This window comes from Coenobita brevimanus, chromosome 108, assembly GCF_032717465.1.
Source record: "Coenobita brevimanus isolate Jiangsu-jjx chromosome 108, ASM3271746v2, whole genome shotgun sequence".
In the NCBI taxonomy this organism is placed as follows: domain Eukaryota; kingdom Metazoa; phylum Arthropoda; class Malacostraca; order Decapoda; family Coenobitidae; genus Coenobita; species Coenobita brevimanus.
This window is the reverse complement of record NC_137061.1, coordinates 8,475,828-8,499,715: the sequence shown is the minus strand read 5'-3', so window position 1 is coordinate 8,499,715 and position 23,888 is coordinate 8,475,828. Positions and strand designations below refer to the sequence as shown.

General features: G+C 41.7%; 1 protein-coding gene across 1 annotated transcript in view; it reads right to left on the bottom strand.

The window, feature by feature from the left end:
- Nucleotides 1-23,770, bottom strand: part of CHOp24 (transmembrane p24 trafficking protein CHOp24) — a 40,765-nt gene extending 16,995 nt beyond the window's left edge. The window contains exons 1-2 of the mRNA XM_080285823.1: nt 23,620-23,770; nt 16,179-16,433 (exon numbers count right to left, since the gene is read on the bottom strand). Coding sequence (XP_080141949.1) covers nt 16,179-16,433; nt 23,620-23,752 — 388 coding nt within the window. The 5' untranslated portion in view covers nt 23,753-23,770. The remainder of the gene's footprint in view (nt 1-16,178; nt 16,434-23,619) is intronic.
- Between the last annotated feature and the right edge of the window lie 118 nt (nt 23,771-23,888).

The following is a 23,888-nucleotide window of genomic DNA, read 5'->3' as shown; positions in this document are numbered from 1 at the left end:
TCGTTGAGGTGGAGGAATGCATGCAGACAGTTCAGAGGAACACTGACAATTGAAGTAGCGATTGAAAAGAGATAAAGATGCAACAGTGCGGCGAAGAGGAAGAGGTTGAAGGGAGTCAGTAAGAGGAGGAGAGTTAATGAGACGAAAAGCCTTTGACTCCACCCTATTGAGAAGAGCTGTATGTGGGGAGCCTCCCCACACATGAGAGTTGTACTCCACAGAGGGGCGGACCCCTGTATAGAGTCAACAATTATGCAGGGGTAAAGAAGGAACGGAGTCGGCTTAGCACACCCAATCTCTTGGAAGCACATTTTACAAGAGATGTAATATGATCTTTCCAAGATAAGTCCCGAGTAAATGAAACCTCAAGCATGTTCAAGGATGATGCAGGATTAAGCTGGATATTATTAAACATTAGTGGGTATACCTGTGGAAGATTTTGTCGGGTTGACAGGTGTAAGAACTGAGTCTTAGATGCATTAAAAACAACCAGATTATTTTTACCCCAGTCAGAGATACGAGCCAAGTCAGACATTAGGTGTGACATAGCCTCATCCCTTGTTTGTTGAAGTAACTGTTGTGATGGACGTTGTGGGAACCGAATGGAAAGGTGAAGGGTGGAGTCATCAGCATATGAGTGGACAGGGTTAGATGTACAGCTTAGAAGGTCATTGATGAATAAAAGGAAGAAAGTTGGTGATAGGACAGAGCCCTGAGGAACATCACTGTTAATAGATCTAAGAGAAGAACGATGGCCGTCTACAACAGCAGATATAGAACAACCAGAAAGGACGCTAGCGATGAAGGCACAGACAGAAGGATAGAAACCATAAGAGGGCAGTTTGGAAATTAAAGATTTATGCCAGACTCGATCGAAAGCCTTTGATATGTCAAGTGCAATGGCAAAGCTTTCACCAAAGTCCCGAAAGGAGGATGACCAGGAGTCTGAAAGGTATGTGAGAAGATCGCCAGTGGAGCGTCCATGACGGAACCCATACTGACGATCAGAAAGAAGGTTGTGATAGGAAAGATGCTTTAAAATTTTTCCATTAAGAACCGACTCGAAAACTTTTCAGATACAGGATGTTAAAGTAATTGGACAATAGTTAGAGGGTTGGGAGTGGTCACCCTTCTTTGGGACTGGCTTAATGAAAGCACACTTCCAGAAAGAAGGAAAGGTACACTACAAGTTGACAGACAAAGGCGAAAGAGTTTGCCTAGGCAGGATGTACGCACAGAAGCCCAGTTCTTGAGAACAACAGGAGGGACTCCATCAGGCCCATATCCCTTGTTAATATTGAGGCCAGTGATGGCAGAAAATACATCAGCTGAAGACATTTTAATGTCGGCCATGAGGAAGTCAGAGGGGGGAAGTAATGGAGGAACAGCAACTATATGTCACGCAAAGTCGCATTTTCTCGACATTTTCATGTCAAGATCATCTTGATATCCATTTTGACTTTTACTGAGTTTCAAGTGAGTGTTGCAAAAACGGGTCGGCAAGATTGTACAGTATTGCCTTTACCTCAGAGCCAACTATAAACATTCGTTCATGCGCCATATGGCTGCCTTGGGAGATTTTCTGTGAGTAGAGGAATTACATGATATTATTCATCAAGTGACCGACCAGGCGAGGCTTTTGCTTGATATTTTGGCGTCAGATGAAAGGGCAGCTGTACCACTGTTGCTGGACACAACGTAAAAGTGTCAAAATCCTGAAGACCCCCACATTGTGGTAGCATTGGGGAAAAACCAGAGTAGAATTGCTCTGGCACCTGCTGTGAGGCTCTTGTTCCAGTTTGCCTTAAAAAGTAACCAGCCATATCAAATAACATTATATGGGGCCACTTTAATAACTCGATGGGCCTAAATGAAGAACTTTTACTAAAGTTGCTGCTAGACGGCACCACCACAGGTGTCAGCTGACGGCAAATTTGGATTCTCCACGTCAAATAAACTTTTAAGGGAAAGCTTTTATGTCTCAATAGGCCACAAGCTCCTTTTTCTCCTCTATCAAGTTTGGCTCTACTTCGGAAGCGCTGGGTTTGTTTGCAAAATGGAAAATCACTATCAGTCAAAATACTTCGGAAGGAACCTTGACTAATCTTGACTAGTCATGCTCAGAATTCAATAAAGTTTTTAATTTTGGTGCTCGCGAAAACGGGTATCAGTACGAGAGTCAATAAGCGATATCAAGATTAGTCAAAATATCTTGACTTTTAACGTGACGAAAACACGGCTCGACTGTTCACACTTATCAGAATAGTGTATTCGTTTACACTGTATGCATGTAACTATAAAATCTGTATCTGCAGAATGTGTGTGCAAAGAAAGTTCCAAGACACCACTGCAGTCATTGCACACCCCAACATCACTCTCAAAAAGAGAATAAAGGCAAGATTCCTTCACAATATCATCATGCTCACCCTCACCACCGCCCACTTCTTTCAAAGCAAAATAGCTTTCCAATGCCTTTTCTCTCACTTTTAGGATGTTTTTCATTGTTCCTAGAGTTGGTTGGGAGTCTTGAGGTAATGCATGCAGTGAGGATTTAGGCCCAACTTGGGGTTCTAAAGTACTCGTCCTAGATCCAAGGGCTGCATCATCTTGTTTCCTCTTACGAGCTTCAGCACTAGCTAAACAAGCCTCAACAAGGTGCCTCGCTGATTTTGTAGGTCCAGGCATCGTGTGAAATCCTCAAATATATGCACAAAACCAAGCACTCTGATACAGCTGATTCGAAGGACACTCTACTGGGTATGATAGCACCAATTTAGAGAATTTAATATCCAAATCTTTATTCTGAGGCTCATACTGGTAAATAATAAATATAAAAAAAACTGTAATATTTTTATCGGTACAGCGCTTGCCTTGACACACCATGTATTGAAAATAATAACATTAATAATTCGAAATGGTAAAATAAAATTGTCTACCCTTCAATTTTCTTGTTTTGGTCATTCTCTCTACCGTAAATATCATAAAAAAAAACTCTAAACAATCAAGGGAGGATACAATAAATTGAAACTTTAATAAAGGAGGAGAGTGGAAAGCATTCAAAGAAGTAACTGATTGTACTGAGGAACTGGACATGATGTGGTGTACAGAACAGACTGGTAATCACTAACAGAATGCGAAGAATGCAAAACTAAAAGTAATGAAATCTCACAAAGGGTGGCCACAGACAAAACGCCTCCAAGTCACTCTGTCACCCACCATTTGACTACCCTTCCCCCAACTCACACTCCCCCCTCCCTCATATAATTCTCAACTCCATCCCTCCACCTCATCCTCGGTCTAACCCTCCCTCTCCCTCCCTCCACCTCACCTATATACACCCTCTTAGTCGGACTTTCATTCTTAATTCTCTTCACATGTCCAAACCCCCTAAGTGTATATCTCCTAATCTTCTCAACCACATCCACATCCTCCCCACAGCGTTCCTTCACTTCTTCATTCATCAACCTGTCCCTCCATGTCATTCCACATGCTCCTCTCAAGTAACTCATTTCCACCGCTCTCACTCAAGGCTTGTTCCCCACTTCCAAGGTCCATGCCTCGCTTCCATACGTCAGGGTAGGGATCACAATACTATCATGCAGTGACTTCTTAACTTCCATACTCACCTCCCTATTTCTCATCACTGCTTCCAGTGAACCAACAACCTTCCTTCCCTGCTGTACCCTTTCATGCACTTCATCCCCCAGAGTTCTATCCTTACTCATCACACTATCCAAGTGCTTGAATGCACTCACATTCTTCATATTCTCACCATCCAACCTCACTGTACATTCTGTGACTTCATTCCTCTCAAACACCATAACTTTACTCTTGTTTATATTAACTTTCAGCTTCCCCCTCCTACACACTGTCCCAGATTCATTTACCAAACCTTGCAACTCCCATTCATCTTCACTCAACAATACTGTATCATCCGCAAACAGCAACACCGGAATCTTCCAAATCTCACCCTCATTCATTAAAGCCACCCCCACATCCATGCCCTACCTTGCACCTCCTTTACAACCCCATCCATGTATATATTAAACAGCCATGGAGACATCACACAACCCTGTTTCAGTCCCACACTGAGATCAAAGAACTCACTCAGCTCACCATACACTCACATCGCAGCCCTAGCTCCTTCGTACATACTCTTCACAGCATTCAACAATTTCCCCTCCACTCCATATATTCTTAATACCTTCCACATACCTTGCCTATCTATTCTGTCAGAAGCTTTCTCCAAGTCCATGAAGGCAGCATACACTTTCTTTCCCTTCTCTAGATACTTCTCCACCAAACATCTTAGAACAAATATCTGATCTACACACCCTTTTCCCTTCCTAAATCCCCCTTGTTCTTCTCCAACTAACTCCTGTCATATGCCTAACCCTATCAATGAGTATTCTACCATATATTTTACCAGTCACACTAAGAAGGCAAATACCCCTATGGTTACCACATACTTCTCTCTCCCCTTTTCCTTTGTAAAAAGGAACAATTATACCTGATTTCCAGTCCTCTGAAACCCTTCCCTCTTCCCAAGCCAATCTACAGAACTTCCATATCCACTCCACAACAATCTCACCCCCATACCTCAGCATTTCACCACACACTCCATCAATTCCTGGGGCCTTTCCCAACTTGATCTTCTTCATTGCTTCCATTACTTCCATCCTACTGATCTCTTCCTCCCTCCTCTCATCTCTTCTTCTCCCAGCCATTCCCCAACCACTTATACTCGCACTGCTCTCATACTCTAAATTCAACAAATCCTCAAAGTGCTCCTTCCATCTCCTCAATTTCTCTCTCTTTCTCCACCAACAATCTATTATTCCTATCTTTCATTCCCCTACTATTTCCCTTTCACACTGCCTTCCTTTCTTTACCTCCTTCCAAAACAATTTCTTACTCTCCCTCCATTTCACACTCAGATTCCTCCCAAACTCTTCATCCACTTTCTTCTTACTCTCTTCACCAGTCTCTTCACCTCCCTTCTCCTGCTCACATATACCTCTCTCTTCCCTCTCTCATCTTCTCCCCTACCTCTACTCGCTAACCATTCACTATATGCCTTCTTCTTTTGTTCGACAGCTCATTCCACCTCATCATTCCACCAAGCTCTCCCTTGCACACCCTTGCATCTCCTCCTCACTCCACAAACCACCTCACACGCTGCGCCTATCTCTTCCGTGAATATCTTACATATGTCTTCCACCCTTTCCATCTGCTCTAGCTCATACCTTCCCAATCTTCCTTCCACTATGCTCTTATACTCTGCCATTTTCTCATTATCTTGCAAATTCTCCACTCTTCTCACAGGAGCTGTTTCCTCCTGTCTTCCCCTTTGTCTCCTCAACTATTTTCTTTGCTGCTTTACTGGCCAAGTGGTGGTCTGAGACTCCATTCCCCCACCCTCTCCACACTCTTGCATCCAACACTTGTCTTCTCATTCGCTCATCCACACACATACTTAACAAAAATTTGGAAAAATACAAGTAGCTGGAAATCAAAGAACTGGGACTGATATGTAGGTAAAGGTGTTGGTGAAAGCAGAAAGAGAACTATGGAGATTAACAAAACAAAGAATGATAAATTATGAATGAAGTTAACTGCAGAACGAAAGGCAACAGAGAAATGAATAGGAAAGTAGAGGAAAGTAATGAGGTAAAACTAAATGAGATCACAGAAAAGCTTGGTGACAAGAGAAATAACAATGAGATACTGCGGAAATTTTAAAAAAAGACAGAAACTAAGCAAAAATCCGCATTGGTGTTGAATGTTGAATGGCTATGATAAACAGGAAATAAGAAAACCTGAGAAAATAAATGAATTGGTAACAGAACATTACTCTGATATATATATAAGAAGGGAGGGAAATCCAATGTATAATGAATACAGAGTGGAGAGAGGTGATCTACTAAGAGAATGCTGGGACCACCAACAAAAATGAAAAAAACTAAGTGATGAGGACATAAGCACTATAAATAAAAAATGCAAAAAGCATGAGGCCCAGATGCAATTAGTAATGAAGCTGTAAAAAATGGAGGGAGAAGCATGATTAAATCAGGGATAGGAATGATGAAAATTGTGCATATTACAGAAAACATCCCTGAAGACTGGAAAAAGGCATACCAGTATATTAGAAATATATACAATGAAGAAGGGGACAACAGAGATTTGAGTAATTATAGAGGAATTTGCCTATATACTCATAGGCCTAGATATAAACCGTTTGAAAAAATATTACTGAACAAGGAAATAGAAAAATTGGAAGACATGTCAGAATAATCCTGTGGAGCAAAGAGAGGTAGATCAACAAGAGAACGCTTATTCACAATAAGAACAGTTATGGATAAAACAGATGAAAAACATTATGATATCATGGGAGTAGTTTTTGACATCAGCAAGTGTTCTGACAAACTTGATCTACAAGAATTAATGAGGGGATTGTGCATGAAGGGTATAAAAGGTAGAAGTTGGAGACTGCTTTATAAAATGAACATAAACTGTACTTTAGTGCCACTTACAGCTCTGGGAAAATGCAAATAAATAATAGCAGATAAGATGGTTAAACAAGGGTCAGTGCTGGGAGCAATTATATGTGCACTAACAACAGATTCCTTTACAAGAATGTTAAAATCCAATAACTAAGAATGGAAAATAACTGGTAAAGAAATATACCCACTTATATTCCAAGACAACAGTGGCAATTAACAAGCAATAAAATTTAGGAAGTTGTCGATACAGCAGATGTTTTTAGAAATATAAAGGGAGTAGAATTTAACGAAAGAAAAACTAATCAAGATCAAACGAAAGAAAGAACAAGAAGTCATGATGAATGGGAAACCACTTGAAGGAACAAAATGTCAGATATACTCAGGGAAAACTATAATGGATTGTAATAGACAACATACTGAATTTATGAAAAGGATAAGAAAAGGTGCAACAAACAGAGTAATACACCTACTGAACAGAGAAGAACTAAGAACAAAAAGAGCACATCATCATCATCATCAACATCATCTAATCCTTTGTTGCCCCATGAGGAGTGCAGGAGCCTGGGGCTAGGCAAAAAATACAACTGGGCCTTAAACTTTACGAAACATGTGTATTACCTTCTGTATTGTATGGAGCAGAAGTTTGGAAACCCCTGACAGAAAAACAGAAAAAAAGAAATGAAACATACTCACACAGACTTTCTGAGAAAATTATTCAAAGTGCCTCCAAAATCACCCAAATGTGCATTACTACACAACACTCAGTCAATTAAAATAACACACAAAGCAAACCAAAGAAAATCTGAATATTACATGGAACTAAATCACTGAGAAGAAAAGACTGGAAGTGAAAATAATGAATAGTGAGAAAGAGTGCAATGTTGAAAAGGAAGTTACAGAACTCATGAGTATGTATGAAATAGATATAATAAAGGGTGATATAAAGGAAGGGAAAAGAAGGATACAACTGAAAATAAAAGAAAGGAATACTAAAGCAACAGAAAACGAAATGGCATTAAAAAGCAAAACAAGAGAGTGATAAAACATAATATTGAATACAGTACATACAAACTCTGAAATTTGAGGATGCAAAAGAGGTATTTAAGATTAAGTATAGAATGACAGACATTAAACATAATTAACACACAAACTCAAAAATAACTTAATTTGTGAAATGTGTGGAGCGGAGGAAGAAAATACAGAACACTGTTAATCTTTTCTCTCCATTGGGCTCTTCCAATCACAACCTTATCACCTTAACCTGTCCTATCGTTCCGGTACAGCTTGTGGACCCTCCAAAGAAACGTCGTCTGTGGCACTTTGGAACTGCGGATTGGGAGGCCCTCAGGCAGTACTTCTTTGATTTTCCCTAGAATGACTATTGCTTCCATGGCCGGGAGCCTTCTGAGTGTGCCTTACGCATTACGGAGGTTATTCTTTCGAGCATGGAAGCATACATTCCTTTCTCGTATCCTTTGTCTAACGCAAGAAAGCCTTGGTTTAATCACGCTTGTTCTAATGCTGTCCGCAACAAGAAGGGGGCCTATAAAAGGTACCGGAGCCAACCCACCCCTGAATCACATCATCTTTACGTTTCTGCCCGGAATCATGCTAAGGCTGTTCTTCGCTCTGCTAAAAATAATTTTATCCATACTAAATGCTCTCAACTCTCCAACTCGAATTCTTCCTGCTCCTTTGGGCACCTTGCCAAAAACCTTTCTAACAACTTTACCTCATCATCCTTCCCTCCTCTTTTCTACTCTGATGGTTCTGTAGCTATTTCTTCTACTGATAAAGCAGATCTCTTTCCTCAGACTTTCTCCTCCAATTCCACCTGAGACGATTCCGATGCTGTTCCTCCATCACTTCCCCCCTCTGACTTCCTCATGGCTGACATTAAAATTTCCTCAGCTATTGTATTTTCTGCCATCACTGGCCTCAATACTAAAAAGGCATATGGGCCTGATGGAGTCCCTCCTGTTGTTCTCAAGAACTGGGCTTCTGTGCTTACACCCTGCCTAGGTAAACTCTTTCGCCTTTGTCTGTCAACTTGTACCTTTCCTTCTTGCTGGAAGTTTGCTCTCATTCACCCAGTCCCAAAGAAGGGTGACCACTCCCAACCCTCTAACTATCCTCCAATTGCTTTAACATCCTGTATTTCAAAAGTTTTTGAGTCAAATCTTAATAGGAAAATTTTAAGGCATCTCTCCTATCACAACCTGCTTTCTGATCGTCAGTGCGGGTTCCGTCAGGGACCCTCCACTGGCGATCTTCTCACCTACCTTTCAGACTCCTGGTCATCCTCCTTTCGGGACTTTGGCGAAAGCTTTGCCATTGCATTTGGCATCTCAAAGGCTTTCGATTGAGTCTGGCATATATCTTTAATTTCCAAACTGCCTTCCTACGGTTTCTATCCTTCTATCTGTGCCTTCATTGCTAGCTTCCTTTCTGGTCGTTCTATAGCCGCTGTTGTAGACGGCCATCGTTCTTCTCCTAGATCTATCAACAGTGGTGTTCCTCAGGGATCTGTCCTATCACCAACTCTCTTCCTTTTATTCATAAATGACCCTCTACGCTGTACATCTAACCCTATCCACTCATACGCTGATAACTCCACCCTTCACCTCTCCATTCAGTTCCCGCAATGCCCATCTCAGCAGTTACTTCAACAAACAAGGGATGAGGCTATGGCACACTTAATGTCTGACTTGGCTCGTATCTCTGACTGGGGTAAAAATAATCTGGTTGCTTTTAATGTATCTAAGACTCAGTTCTTACACCTATCAACCCGACAGAATCTTCCACAGGTATACCCAATAATGTTTAATAAAATTCAGCTTGATCCTGCATCATCCTTGAACATGCTTGAGGTTTCATTTACTCGGGACTTATCTTGGAAAGATCATATTACATCTCCTGTAAAATCTGCTTCCAAGAGATTAGGTGTGCTAAGCTGACTCCGTTCCTTCTTTACCTCTGCAAAATTGTTGACTCTATACACAGGTTTTATCTGCCCCTGTGTGGAGTACAACTCTCATGTGTGGGGAGGCTCCCCACAAACAGCTCTTCTCAATAGGGTGCAGTCAAAGGCTTTTTGTCTCATTAACTCTCCTCCTCTTACTGACTCCCTTCAACCTCTGTCTCTTCGCCGCACTGTTGCATATTTATCTCTTTTCTATCACTACTTCAATGGTCAATGTTCCTCTGAACTGTCTGCATGCATTCCTCCACCTCAACGACTGGCGCGTAGCACCCGTCTAGCAGCAAACTTGCATCCCTTTTCTGTCCAACTCTCTAATGCAAGAGTTAACCGTTACTCCCAGTCCTTCATTTATGCAACAGGTCAACTCTGGAACTGTCTCCCTCTGTCTGTATTTCCTGCTTCCTATGATCTCCAGTCTCTCAAACGCAGTGTGTCCAGGCATCTCGAAATGATCGGATCTTGAATTTGGCTCTCTCTTGTATTTTGTTTTTCTCTTGGAGGGAACTGTTATTGCAGGCTCATGGCCTTTGGTTCCTTCCTTGCATAAAAAAAAAAAAATTATTATTTAAATGCATAGCTTACAGGGATTTAATGGTAACAATAAAACCTGAAGAAACTGCAAAGGAACTACAATACTGAAAAACGATCTTGGAAAACTAGTTAAAACAGTGAAGAAAATGCTAAAAAGAAAGGACTCGATCATCCAACCAAGACACTCTCACCGCCCTTAGCAGAAGTGATGCAACCTTGACAGGCAAGAGCGACAACGACAACAATAACAAAAATTTTCCCTACACTTGTCAGCCATGCCATAAATCCTGCGTCTTTTCATCGCTCACACCACAGTTAACAGCAAATGTACAGTGGAACCCCAGAGTTCATACGCCTCTCTACTCATACAACTTGGTTTTCGTACAGCTTTTTCATCCAAAAATCACTCTAGTTTTCATACGGCAACCCGCTATTTGCACTAAGAGACGCGGCAACGTAGGTGCCACATGGTGGCCAGTCCTGCTTTGTCTTCCGCCAGCTACACATCAGTCATACAAGCTCCATTAAACTTTGTGATAAGTTATGTATTTTCATTAGAAAACTGTACATAATCATGGGCCCTAAGATGATTTGTGAGTCAGCTGGAGCTAAAAGAAAAGCAGTGAGAACAACAACTGAGCTGAAAAAAGAACTCTTTGCAAAGTTTGAAAGTGGAACCTGTGTCTCCGATCTTGCCATTCATTATGGTATGGCGAAATCTACCATTTCATCCATACCAAAGAACAGATTAATGCAAAATACACTGTTTCTTATGGAAAATAAATTATTCGGTTTTCGAACAATTTGCAACTCGTACAGCCTCCAAGAACAAATTGTATACGAATTCCGGGGTTCTACTGTATACAGTAATCCCTCTAATATCCGAACGCCCAATATCCGAACATCCCCACTAACCGGACATAATCCTCCTGGGATCCAATATTCCCAAAATGGGCCAAAAACTGCAAAAAATTCGAAAAAAATCTGACTTTTTTCCCTCCCATAATTTGAAATTCCCGCCTGGCGCCAAACAGCTGTTACACCATGGTCCCTTCACCCCTTCCTTCCTCCCCCTCCCCCCTCCCCTGTCAGGTTGCCATTTGGTATTTTTCATTACCAAGTGTGAGCCAATTTGGTAATGAAAAATTCGTTTGGTAATGCATTAGAATAATGCATTACCAAATGGATTTTTCACATGTATGAGGATACACAGGATGGAGATGGTGGATTGTTTGCTCTCTCTGATTAATCTGCTACCCTACATAGTGTGAAAATAATCAACATGTTGTTAGTTATAAGGAGAGTGATTACATGTATTTCCACCTGTATATATAATTAGTGAAGAATATATGCTAGCTTTACGAATTTGGTAATGAAAAGTTATATTTGACAATGAAAGTTGAGGAGATTGGTAATGTGGCTGTTGCGATCTGGCAACTCTGTTACCCCACCAACATCAACAGTCACAGCTTAACTCCGATGGAGAGCAGATACTCATAACAGTGCAAGCCACAGGTGCTTGTTTTTTGTGAATAAACAGTGAATAAACTGCAATACCTTGCCACTAGAACACACAGGAATTTACAGTGTTGTGCAGTGTTAAGAAATTACAATTTAGAGTGCAGAGGATTAACTGTGGACTGCAAACTGGCGGTTCAAACCAGTCCAAGACCAAGGGACTTGTAAGTACCCAGAATGTTTAATATTGTATAAACTCACCTCTAAAACCTCATTTTATGGTTCTTTTGCTTTTATTTCAGTCTTTTATGTACCTTATTGGTGTGATTTGGGTCTTAAATAGGTGCTATGCATGTCCAGAGGGAGTTGTATAGGTGTTTTTCAGAGTTAGGGTCCGTAAGTACTAGTCCATAAGCTGGGGCCCAATATCCGGACAGGACCACTATCCGGACCTGCCTATGGCTCTATTGATCCGGATATTGGAGGGGTTACTGTATTGTTCTGTGGTAAAATAAGCCATTTATAAGGGAGGTATGCCATTTTTAATGTTAGGAATGTAAAATATAAGAGCTGAACAAGCCACTGGTGGTGAATGCCAAAAACAGATATCGTACACTCATTTAGGTCCCAAAAGGACCCCTTATGGCTTCCAGAGAATCTTTCTGCCGTCCAAAAGTGAGCATTCTCGAGTATCCAGTCAATGAAATCCCTTTGCAATGATGTTCCTTATATGCTGAGAAGTGGTCATGTGCATCTTAATGTATGTTCTTGAATGTTTGTGTATCTCCTGTGAGAGTGGCTGGTTAAAAAGGGAAATTTGCATGTTTCAGATTCATGAGTGTAGAGTGAAGAGGGTAATGTCCGATGTGGTTGGTGTGGCTGTTGTTAGCTTTGTTTAAACCAGTGTTCTTACAAGAGTAGGTACAGCTGGAGCTTTCCCACTGTTTGTTTTATTTTGGAGTGTTGTGAAGGTACTGCCAGGTTATTAGCATAGGACAGTACAGGGTACTGTTGCTGGAGGAAGAGAGGTTGGCAGGGCAGCAAGGAAAAGGTTAAAAAGTAAAGGTTAGAGGAATGAACCCTGTCGGATACTGTTGGATTACATTCTGAATTTGGAACTCTCGTTTTGGTAAAGTACCTGGGTTTGTCTGCCTGAAAGGATGATGACCAGCCATTTTTTTATCGTTCTCTTCCATGCGAACAGTTACAGTGCTTACTGTCAAACCATCGATCACCTGGTGAAGAATACTTTTGTGACTGCATGTTAAATAGGGTAAATGTGCCACAGGAGACGCACTTGCCCGAAGGAGACACACTTGAACAAAAAAAACTTTCACATACGGGGGATGAATAGATGGATGCATGAGTAGTGTGCCAAAACATTCTTTAACTATCGCCTGAGAGTCTCATGTGGTATCATCATCTTATTTTCCTATGTAATGGAATAACTTTGGGGTCATGTGAAAGAAAGTGTTTTTTTCAACAGATTTCTTACAGAAATCTTAAGAATTTCACTTTTTTTAAGGTCGATTTTCTCACATCTCACTAATACAGTCTTCTTTTCTGTTGTTGCTGGTGCACTGTGCATGGCTTGAAGAATACCACTGCACAACCAGAAGATTTGTACCTGCATGCCTGAAGGGAGGGGAGGGTGTGTCTCCATAGGTACTGTAAAAAGAGGTGATGTCTTATGCAGACCCAATTTTTTGAGGTGGAGCCAGAGGGTCATAAAGCTCACTGGTAGAATGCCAACCCTACCTCTATGTCTGGTATAAATAAGGTTGGATTTCCTTCACCATGGACGGAGTTACCAACTTGAGAACAAGGGGGTAGAACAGTACCTATGGAGACGCACTGCGTAATGCTTAAAGAGACGCACGTGTGCTTAGGGTGGCCTGGTTGTGTCTCCTTACGGCGTCGTAAATAAACTCTTCTAATAAGTGAAATGCACAGTCCCCTCACTGTTTAATCATACTAGCCTTTTACTTCTTTCCAGGTGCATGAAATCTGATCGTTACTACAGCTAGAGCATGATTAAAAACTATGTCAAGTGCACCTAAAAACAGAATCATTTGAAGGGCTTTATTTTCCCATCTGCCATAACAGTATCAATCACCTCTTACTTTCAAAAGTAATTTAAGCCAAGGAACAACTAGGCCTATGCCAATTCTGAGAAAGTTTTTACTTTTTATATGTGTCTCTTAGTACAGCTTTAGTTTAGTTTTGCTTCAGCATATAATCACAAGTAGTTGATAAATGATTGGTGTATCACTTCCCTGCATCATTTAAATTCTTATGTTTGCATCCTACATGCAGCCAATACAGGAACTGAGTAATTTGAGATACATTCTGTGCCTTTTTTTTAAATTTTGATTTATATACTGCAAATCTCAATTACTTCTGCTGACTAAGCATTGTAAGCTTACAGTCTAAGGTAGCATTCTTTGTTTCTAGCGTTCTGGCAGCTATAGAAGTTATAATTTGGCACTTTTTTTTTTTTAAACACTACTGCGTCTCCTTAAGTCAAGGGGCGTCTGATTAGGGTTTTTATGTCCTAACGAGACACATGAGTTATTTGCATTCTACTCTTAAACAATAAATCTATCTATCTATTGCCAGACGCCTCAATCCCGTTTGGGGTGGCCACAAACAAATCGCCTCCAAGTCGCCCTGTACCCCGCCATTTCACTGCCCTGCTCCCAACTCACACCCCCCTCTCTCATATACCTCTCCACCCCATCCTTCCATCTCATCCTCGGCCTCCCCCTCCCTCTTCCCCCCTCCACCTCACTCACATACACTCTCTTCGTCAGTCTTTCACCCTCCATCCTCTCCACATGGCCAAACCACCTCAGTGTGTTCCTCATAACGCTTCCTATCACATCCACATCCACACCACAATGCTCCTTTATATCCTCATTCATCAGCCTGTCTCTCCATGTAACTCCACAGGCTCCTCTTAAATAACTGATTTCCACTGCTCTCACTCTTGACTTGTGTCCTTCCAACAACGTCCAAGCTTCACTTCCGTCCGTTAGAGTTGGTATCACAATACTGTCATGTAGTAACTTTTTCACTTCCATACTCACTTCCCTGTTTCCTATCACTGCTTTCAAAGAACCAGCAACCTTTCTTCTCTGCTGTACCCTTTCAAGCACTTCACCCTCCAAACCTCCATCCTTACTCATCACACAACCCAAGTACTTAAACGTACTCACATTTTCCAATTCCTCACCATCCAACCTCGCTGTACATTCACTGACTTCACCTCTCTCAAAGACCATCACTTTACTCTTCCCTACATTCACCTTTAGATTCCGTTTCTTACACACTCTCCCAAACTCATCCACCAAGCCCTGCAGCTCTTCTTCGTCTTCACTCAACAACACAGTATCATCTGCAAACAACAGTACAGGGAGTTTCCAAACACTATCCTCGCTCACCATGGCCACTCCAACATCCACTACCCTACCTTGTACCTCTTTTATTACCCCATCCATGTACAGATTGAACAACCATGGAGACATGACACATCCCTGTTTCAACCCAACTTTCAAAGAGAAAAATTCACTTAGTTCACCATCAACACGCACTGCAGCCTTCGCAACATTGTACATACTCTTCACAGCATTCAACAACTTCCCATCTACTCCATATATTCTTAACACTTTCCACAATCCTTGTCTATCCACCCTGTCATATGCTTTCTCCAAATCCATGAAAGCCGCATACAACTTCTTTCCCTTCTCTAGAAACTTTTCCACTAAAGATCTAAGAATGAATATATGATCTACACAACCTCTTCCCTTCCTATAGCCTCCCTGTTCTTCTCCAACTACTTTCTCTGTTCTTTCTCTGTCAATAAGTATCCTACCATACACTTTTCCTATTATACTAAGAAGACAAATGCCCCTATGATTACCACACACTTCTTTTTTCCCTTTTCCTTTGTACAAGGGAATAATTATACCTGATTTCCAATCCTCCGGGACTCTACCTTCCTCCCAGGCCAATTTGCACATCTTCCACATCCATTCTACTACTATCTCTCCCCCATGCTTCAGCATTTCACCACACACTCCACCAATTCCTGGGGCTTTCCCTGATTTAACTTTCTTCATTGCTTCCACAACTTCTATCCTACTGATTTCTTCCTGTCTTCTCACCTCCCTCTTTCTCCCAGCCATTCCCCAGCCACTTATACTCGCAATAAAAATAATAATAATAATAATGTACTGGTAATTAAAACAACAAAAATAAAACCAGAACACAGACTATCTAAAAAAACTTACAATACTCCTCGTAATTCAAATTCGCCTTTGCAAGAACAATAAGAGATATGAAGATGTAGCATTCTTTCCTTGTCATTCGTGCAAAACAAATCTTGGAGGGAAATTATTTTGAACTAATATTTGGTTTTGCACAAACAACAGGAACGATGAGTGGAAATTTTCCTGTCTCTTGTCCCTCATACCAAAACAAGTCAATGTTACAAGAGGGAAATGACTGTAAGGTTTGTTATGACTGCTTTACCTTAACTTGGCCCTGATTTTAGTCCTGTTGCAGCTTATATAACTCAGTGGCAGAATAAGGCAATACTACAGCTCTCCATCCCTTCCACAGCACTTCTTCACACCCAGCATCATATCCTACTAAACTAGGGAGTACAGTACAGTACTGCTATTATCCAAGCCACCACTCACCTTCCTCCGCATTTGCTGCATTGTGTTCACCAGGCTTTCCTGCATCACCCACATCCATTGAGAACATGACAATCTTGGGAGTCATGGTGGACATCTTATTGGAGAAGCAGTAAGTGTGCACACCATCCATGGCAGCAGGGAAGGTGTAACGGCCATTGGATTCCCGTTCCCCCTCGTGGATCGTTTTTCCATCTGGCCCAATTATCTTGATATCAATGTCAAGAAAGCCACCTTCAGCAACTTCAAAAGCCAGACCTGTAAAAAGACACAAACTATAACCCCACTGAATCTAGTGACACCTTTTTCAGTGTGTTATTGCTACTACCAGACAATCATATTCAGGTTTGCAGAACACCAGAAAAATGGAGATGTTAATGAAACTTTCACAGTTTTAACTCTTCTAGCTTAATGTTTCACATAAGCTAAATAATACTACTTGGATGTAGAAAAAAAAAAAAAAGATTAATACAGTACAATATAATAATATTCACACCATGTAGTCTACGGTCATGAGTGGGTAAAATGGGTCAGTCAGCATTATTAATGTATTGAGAAGTAACACTAGGTAATGTCTGTTTGACAAAAGTAAAAACTAAGAAGGGGGAGAGACCACACATCTTCACATACAGTACTACAGGTCATCCACCTTCACTTGAAGACTTTTGTCCTTCTGCAGCCTATTTCCTGCCACTCAAAGACAGAATAAAAGAGTAGCAACTAGAGCTATGCCTTTTTTTCACAGTACCATACTTCTCCATGGTGTATTGTTAAGCCCCGTCCACACTATGGAGCATGCAGCGAGCTCTGATGCACATCACATCACGAAACTAGCGTTGCTGAGGCTGGTGATGTGCACACTGGTACAATGAACAGTGTGTACCAGTTACCACTAAGCTGCAAAAGGGGAGGAATGGATACCAACATCACAGCAGTTCATGTGACTGTGATGTGGGGCACTGTGGCACTAAGTTGTGCCAAAAAGTGAAAGAATAGGAAAAAGGAGATGTGTGCAAGCAGTGGCTGTCTCGATGTAATTTCAGAGGGAAGCCAGACAGCTACTGTGGGCATCATGGTGCGTGCCATCACCTTGAAATGCCCCTCAGCCAAATTTGCAAGAAGCCCGTGGCACAGACCCTCCACAACACAAAAACCCATGCTGGGCAACATGACATGCAACAGAGACAGACAGCATTGCATGACTCCTAGTGTGAACGGGGCTTTAATCTCCCGTTACATCTCAGCATTTCAAGATGGAGAGAGAACAAGTTTCTGTTTAAGGCTATCAGAGTACAGTATACTGTACAGTACACTACATGGTGACTGGGCACATTACATGATTACCAATTTTTATCAAATGACTTGTCCCCATAAAACAAATACCGGTAACTCAGAGTCAAATGGCCACCCCTTGCGGGATTGTGGCGTCTGGCAATAGACAGATAGACAGACACACGTTTTAAAGATGTAGCACCAGCCGATCAGGGTGGCACATCCGAGAGGAATGGAAATGCTGGTGATAGGGAGAGCTGGAGCTCCTGTTTCACTAGCTACCTTTTCCTCCTTTACTGACCTTTTCAGTGTGACACTAACATGAAGAGTAGACCAGCATATTCTCCCAAACACTTCCTCAAACTATCTCATACACTACACCACACGCGATTTACATATAACACAATGTACCCTACTACGTCACAGGGGTTGATGTCAGCAAGAGTATGCGGCCAGAAAACTTTGCTCCCGCAACCTAGCAGCATACCTTGTGAGGGGAGGCGTGATGAGGGCTCTGCCAGCACGGATCCTGGGGCCAGGGAGAGATGGGGCTTGAACCTGTGCTAGAGGGTACAGGGCACTGTGGTTCCCAGGCTGCCGCTTCCACCCAATAGAGAGGGGCCCGAACCTGTGAGTAGCGCCCCTGGAGGCTACCCTATCAATGGGAGTATAATGGCAATGGCAGAAGAGTTACTGTGCCAAGGAACACTTGGAGGATGTCCCTGTAGCTGTCCTGGCAGGGTGCCCCAAGGCCACTACCACAGCCCCTGGTCAAGGGTGGTGGGCTTGGGGTCCCAGATCTATTTCCCGGAACTGGGACTGTGCAGTGGGTAAGGCCTGTGGCATGTCTTTCCCCTTTATCATTTTTACTGATTATCACCAAGTTAAAGAATGAAACTCAAAGCAAGCCTGAGGACACTAAATCACTCGGGGGGATCAGAGAAGCATCGTGGAATGTGGGAAGTTTGTGGGGTAGAGCGGGGGAAGTGGTTGAGACATTAAGTAGGAGGTGGGTGGATGTGGCATGTGTGCAAGAAGTCCAGTATAGGGGTGGTTCAACCAGAAAGACTGCTGGGAGGGATTGTTATTATAGGTAAGTTGTTTTGGCAGGGTAGGACTGACAGATAAGGTGGTGTGGGTGTGTTGGGTGGGGAGAAGTGGGTGGAATATGTCATAAATGTTATGAGCGTAGGTGATAGAATAAGAGTGAAAATACCATTCGGTGGGAATATGGATGCATTTGTATCAGAGTATGCTCCACATGCAGGCTTAAGTCTGGGGATGACTTAATATGTGTAGGAAGTGGTATGGGGGATGATGAGACTGTAGTCTTGGGGGGGAACTTAAATGGTCAGGTAGCTAAGTAAAGTAGCTCAAGGATATGAAGGAGTACATGGGGGATGTGCAAATGGTACATGAAATGAGGAAGGAGAAAGGATACTCAAGTTTAGGGAGACTATGAACATAATTGTGTGCAACACACATTTTAGGAAAAGAGAGAGTAGTCTGATTACATATGAGTCTGGGGGAAATGGCAGCAAGATAGGCTATTTCATAGTCAGGAGGGCTGATAGAAAGTTAGTGAGGGATGTTAAAGTTATAGGGGGCAAGGAATGTGTGCAGCAACACAAGTCACTGTATTGATAAGTGACAAGGTGCTTAACCCGCGCCGTCCCGGCGACGTGAATTAACGCGGCAACATTGCAAGGTCCCTAATTTGCACAATTTTCAATTTTCGCGAGTGATTTTTGGCATGTATACACGGGACACCTTCCTCTATTCCTCTACAAGATGCCAAGCAGGAACAATGCCTTACACCGCATAACCTCATCCCCCCCCCCCTGCACGCCATTGTCTCGGAAATTCACCTGTTACCAGTGACCTGGCCAATAAAGACATTCAGGGCCAGAGTGATTCCCCAATCAATGACAATGTGGAGGACAATGTTTACATAGCATTAGAGGAAGAAATGATGATCAGGTAATGTGGGAAAAAAAAGGTCATGAATGGTGATGAGTTAGTGAGTGAAACAATGCTTATAATGCCTATATTACTGTTTGAAAACCAATATACTCTTGTACTACATATAAATTCGTACCAAGTAAATAAATAAATACTGTTTATGAGTGGATAAAATAGTTACCCTCCCATAGAACTCGTTCTTTGGTGCCAGCCTGTTAGAAAACCCAGTCAGGTAAGGAAGGACTTGTACCTAAATCAGGTCTTTTAAACCTCAGGTGAGCGATTTCTCTATGAATTTTCGATGTTTCTCACCAAAAGCGGATGTTTGAGCCAAAAAAAAAAAGGTCCAAAAACGTCGGGATGGGGCGGGTTAACCCCTACACCGCGGGCATGTTTACCGATGTTTTGCGTGTGCCACGGGGTTATTCGGGCTCTGACAGACTCTCAAAAAATATTTGCCAAAAATCAGTTATTAGTCCTAGAATATTAAAATTACATATGCTTATGGCACATACCTTCAGCTTTCTCCTGGAATGTTTGTTGAGCCTTCATCAGTTACCGTAGGACTTGTGGAGACCTCTGAAGTTGGGTAACGAAGTCTCCACTTTACACTTCCCGACAACCCGTAATATGATTACCACAGCCAGATATTAACACTATAAACACTACTCTATGATTTTCAAGTAGTTTGGGATCCATACTCCCAAAAAAAAAAAAACTGTGAAAGCAATGAAAATTACGAGCGCGTCTGACCGTCGCACTGGCACTAGTTCGCTCTTGGTACTCTGTCATTTATTATTCATAAAACCCCTCACACTTTATATTTCTATTACTATATAACACTTATATATATCTACAGTCTTTATCCATAAGTTTCCTTCAGTAGTATTAGTTTATTGTCACTGTAGGGATTCAATTTCTTTCAGTAAAATACGTAGCATTCACTTTCTCGTCCTGTATACTAGCATTGAGAGTGAATGTCACTTTCATCTTCACTCTCATAACTCATAGCATTCAGACATGCTAGAGTGAAACTTTCACTTTCATTACTCCTAGGGTATATACTCATATACTTATAATACTACTCATTTAATTTCTATTTACGTTCTCTATTTTATTTACGTTATTTACATTTCTATTTTATTTACACTGTGTTAGGCACTGTCATTTGAAGTAACTTATAAAACTATTTTCCACTGTTCACGTATATTTACATTCATTACTTTCACTTGCTGTTTACAAATTATTTACAATTCCACTTGCACTGTTTTACTCAATAGAAAGATCGTAGTCACTCTTTTATCAATTGTCAGCCCTTTACCTCTTTCCACACGAGGTTTAGTAGGGGGTAAAGGTCACAGGGCCCTTTGCATGGGGATGAAAAAGTCCCTGAAGCCAGCAAGAAGAAACATACGTACCCCCCCTTCGGAAGATGAGAGTAAACTGATAACAGAGGGCTGGGGTAGAGGCCTACTTAGGGGATATTCAGTGCTACCAATGTTAGCTCTTGAAACAGCTATGTCTAGCACTGAAATGATTGGCAGGAAATCTAGACAATACATAATAAATTAGGTAGTTCCAGGTGAATGTAAATATCATTTAGGCTTCTCCCTTCCCTCCTTACATGTATATTTATTACGAAAATAGATTATACGGCATATTTCAAGGGGAAAAAAACAGCGAAAATTAGCGAACGAGTGCACGTGAGGTGTTGTCAGGTGATAATTAGCCAATTCCAGGTGTATGGCGCTCTCACTTACCTTATTTCTTTCTTGTATATATTATTTGGTATAAGAATAGGACATAGGGCTTATTTCAATGGATGAAATCAGTGAAAAATTCCAGGGAAGATTTACTTAGCGTAGCACGGCCAGGCAGGCAAGAGGATAGGGTAATGGATGGGGGGTAGGGAGGGGAGTCAAGAACGGGGAGAAATGGCTAAATTGTCAACAATGGATGGGAGTACAGATGAGATTAGGAGTGCTGACTAGTGTTGGACATTGGCAGTACTGATAGATGATACAAGCCCCCACTTGGAAGCCCGGGTGAATTCAAAATAACACAGAATCACAAAAGCGACGCCCCGCGGTATGATCCCTTGCTCCCAAGCGTCACGAAAGTGACGCCCCGCGGTTAAGGGGTTAAGGAGCAGGTGATGAAAATGAAGGCCAATGCACCTAGGATGAAAATATGGAAGCCAAAAAAACAAGCAGTAAGGGATCCCTTCTATAGTGAGATGGGGAGAGTGATGGCCAAACAGACAGATGTTGACAGAAGTGTTAATGAAAAGTGCAGAGCCCAAAAGAACAACCTCTTAAGAGTCACTGATTCAGTACATGTGGATGGACAAGAGGCCCCCCCCCCCCAAGACATAAAAACTTGGTGGTGGGATGAAGGCGTAGAAGCTACAGTTAAGGAGAAAAGAAGGTTTTTCCAGGAATAGAAGACGGGTGGTAACAGAGAGAGTATATACTGTACTTGGTTGCCAAGCGTAGGGCTAGAAAACAGGTTTACAGGGCAAAGTCTGAGTCACAGACATGAAGCCCTCATCATATGTTTGAAGACCCAGACTCATCAAAAGGAATTTCACCACCTTGAGAAGAGAATCCCTGTACCACTCTGCATCTCACTGGTGCATCCTATCCTTGACAGTGGAGCACAGTGCTGGTCACCATATTTGGTTAAGGATATCCAGACGCTGGAGAGAGTATAGCAATGAGAGACGAGGCTGGTTCCAGGAATGGAAGGACCAGCATACGAGGAAAGATGCAGGCAATTCGGATTCCAGATGCTAGGTGAGAGAAAGAGAGGGGACATTACAGACACAGTTAAGCTTCTTCAAAGATATGAAGACATTCCCTCTTCCAAGTTCTTTGAAAGTAACACCGCCCAGTTAAAAGGACACTCGCTAAAACTCTCCAAGCCTGACCACTGGAGAACGACCCTGAAAGGAAACTGGTTTGCAATCAGAGTGACTGACAACTAGAACATACTCCAAGAGAGTACAGTCACAGCATCCACAATGGCAATGTTCAAGTCCTGCTATGACAAGCAGGCTGGGCAACTCATGCATTAGAGGTAGGACCACACAAGAAGTCCACTTATTATGTCCCACTAGATATTCTTAAGTAAACTTTCAACATCAAATCTACCTACAGAGGGCAAAAGCATGCTGATGAAGTAAAGAAGAAAAAAAATGCCTGAACAGAGGAGTGCACAGTGTAAACATTGAGCAATTCTTTACCAAATGAGCAAGGCGATTCTACCTATTTAACGAACTCATGATCTCAAGGCAAGTAATTCTGGTGCATATGCAACACAGAATTCTGACTGCAAAAACTGATTGGAAATGAACAAAATATAACTATTTGGGGGTATTTAAGGTAGCAGCAAGGTCGCCCACAGCTGCGTTTACCAACAATCTCTGCCACTGGTTCCATTGCTCCTGGACATGTCAGTGTATCATACATACTCAAATGTAGATGAAAGAAAATACTAGTAACCATGTCAAAGCTATGAGAAACTTAATGATTTAACCAAACTTATGGTAACCTAACTTGCATTTGACAGCCTGCTATCAAATTTAAAAACATGCATTAGGAACATCAGATATGGCCAGCTACTGGTAGATGGTGGAAATTTAAGCACTCTTAATCCTCATTTATTTCTTTCATAAATAAGTTCATAAAAATGCCCAGTAGCTGTAGTAAGCCTAATCCAGGAAAATAACAAGTAGCCTGTGAAAGACTGAATTCTATAGAATATATGGCAATGCCATGCCTATTTGTTAACAAACTGATAAATACTGACCATGTAGGGCTATGAAGATGATGTTAGTGGCAATATGGATGAAAGTGACACGTCTTGAATAAAACTGTCAATATTAACCTCAAGAAACAAGGCATATTTTTAAACACGAAATAAAATGAATAACAGCACAGTTATAAAGAAAGTTAACTTGCTTGAAATGGAAACTGGCTATGCCTGCCTTACCGGTACAAGAAAAGATAATGACAGATGCTCTATACAAACGTCGGGCTGTTCATGTTTACCTCACAGCGTTTACACCACTATAATTAGCTGGCTGTTATCACCTCCATTACCCTCAATTTGCCCCACATACATCAAACCATATGCCCAGTTACCCAGTTTCGCTCCGGATGCTGGCAAACGTCAAACAACTTTCTATTTGTATTTGTAATATATTTACCCAATTTTGTTCCAGCTGTGACTTTTTCGAAGAAGCACTCCTCGGCGTGGGCATCAATGGTAATAAAGTAGCAGTGGGCCGTGGAGACGAAGGAGAGGAGGCCCAATATTGACAACGCCGTGGTGAGAGTCATTTTGTTGTTGTGGCTGACACGTCTCTCAGGTGGCGTCCATTCTTATAGCTATTATGAATATTGTTAATTGAACTATAATTGCCAGATATTGTAATTTAAAAAAATTGAAAATACCTTACCTAATACTTAATAAGGC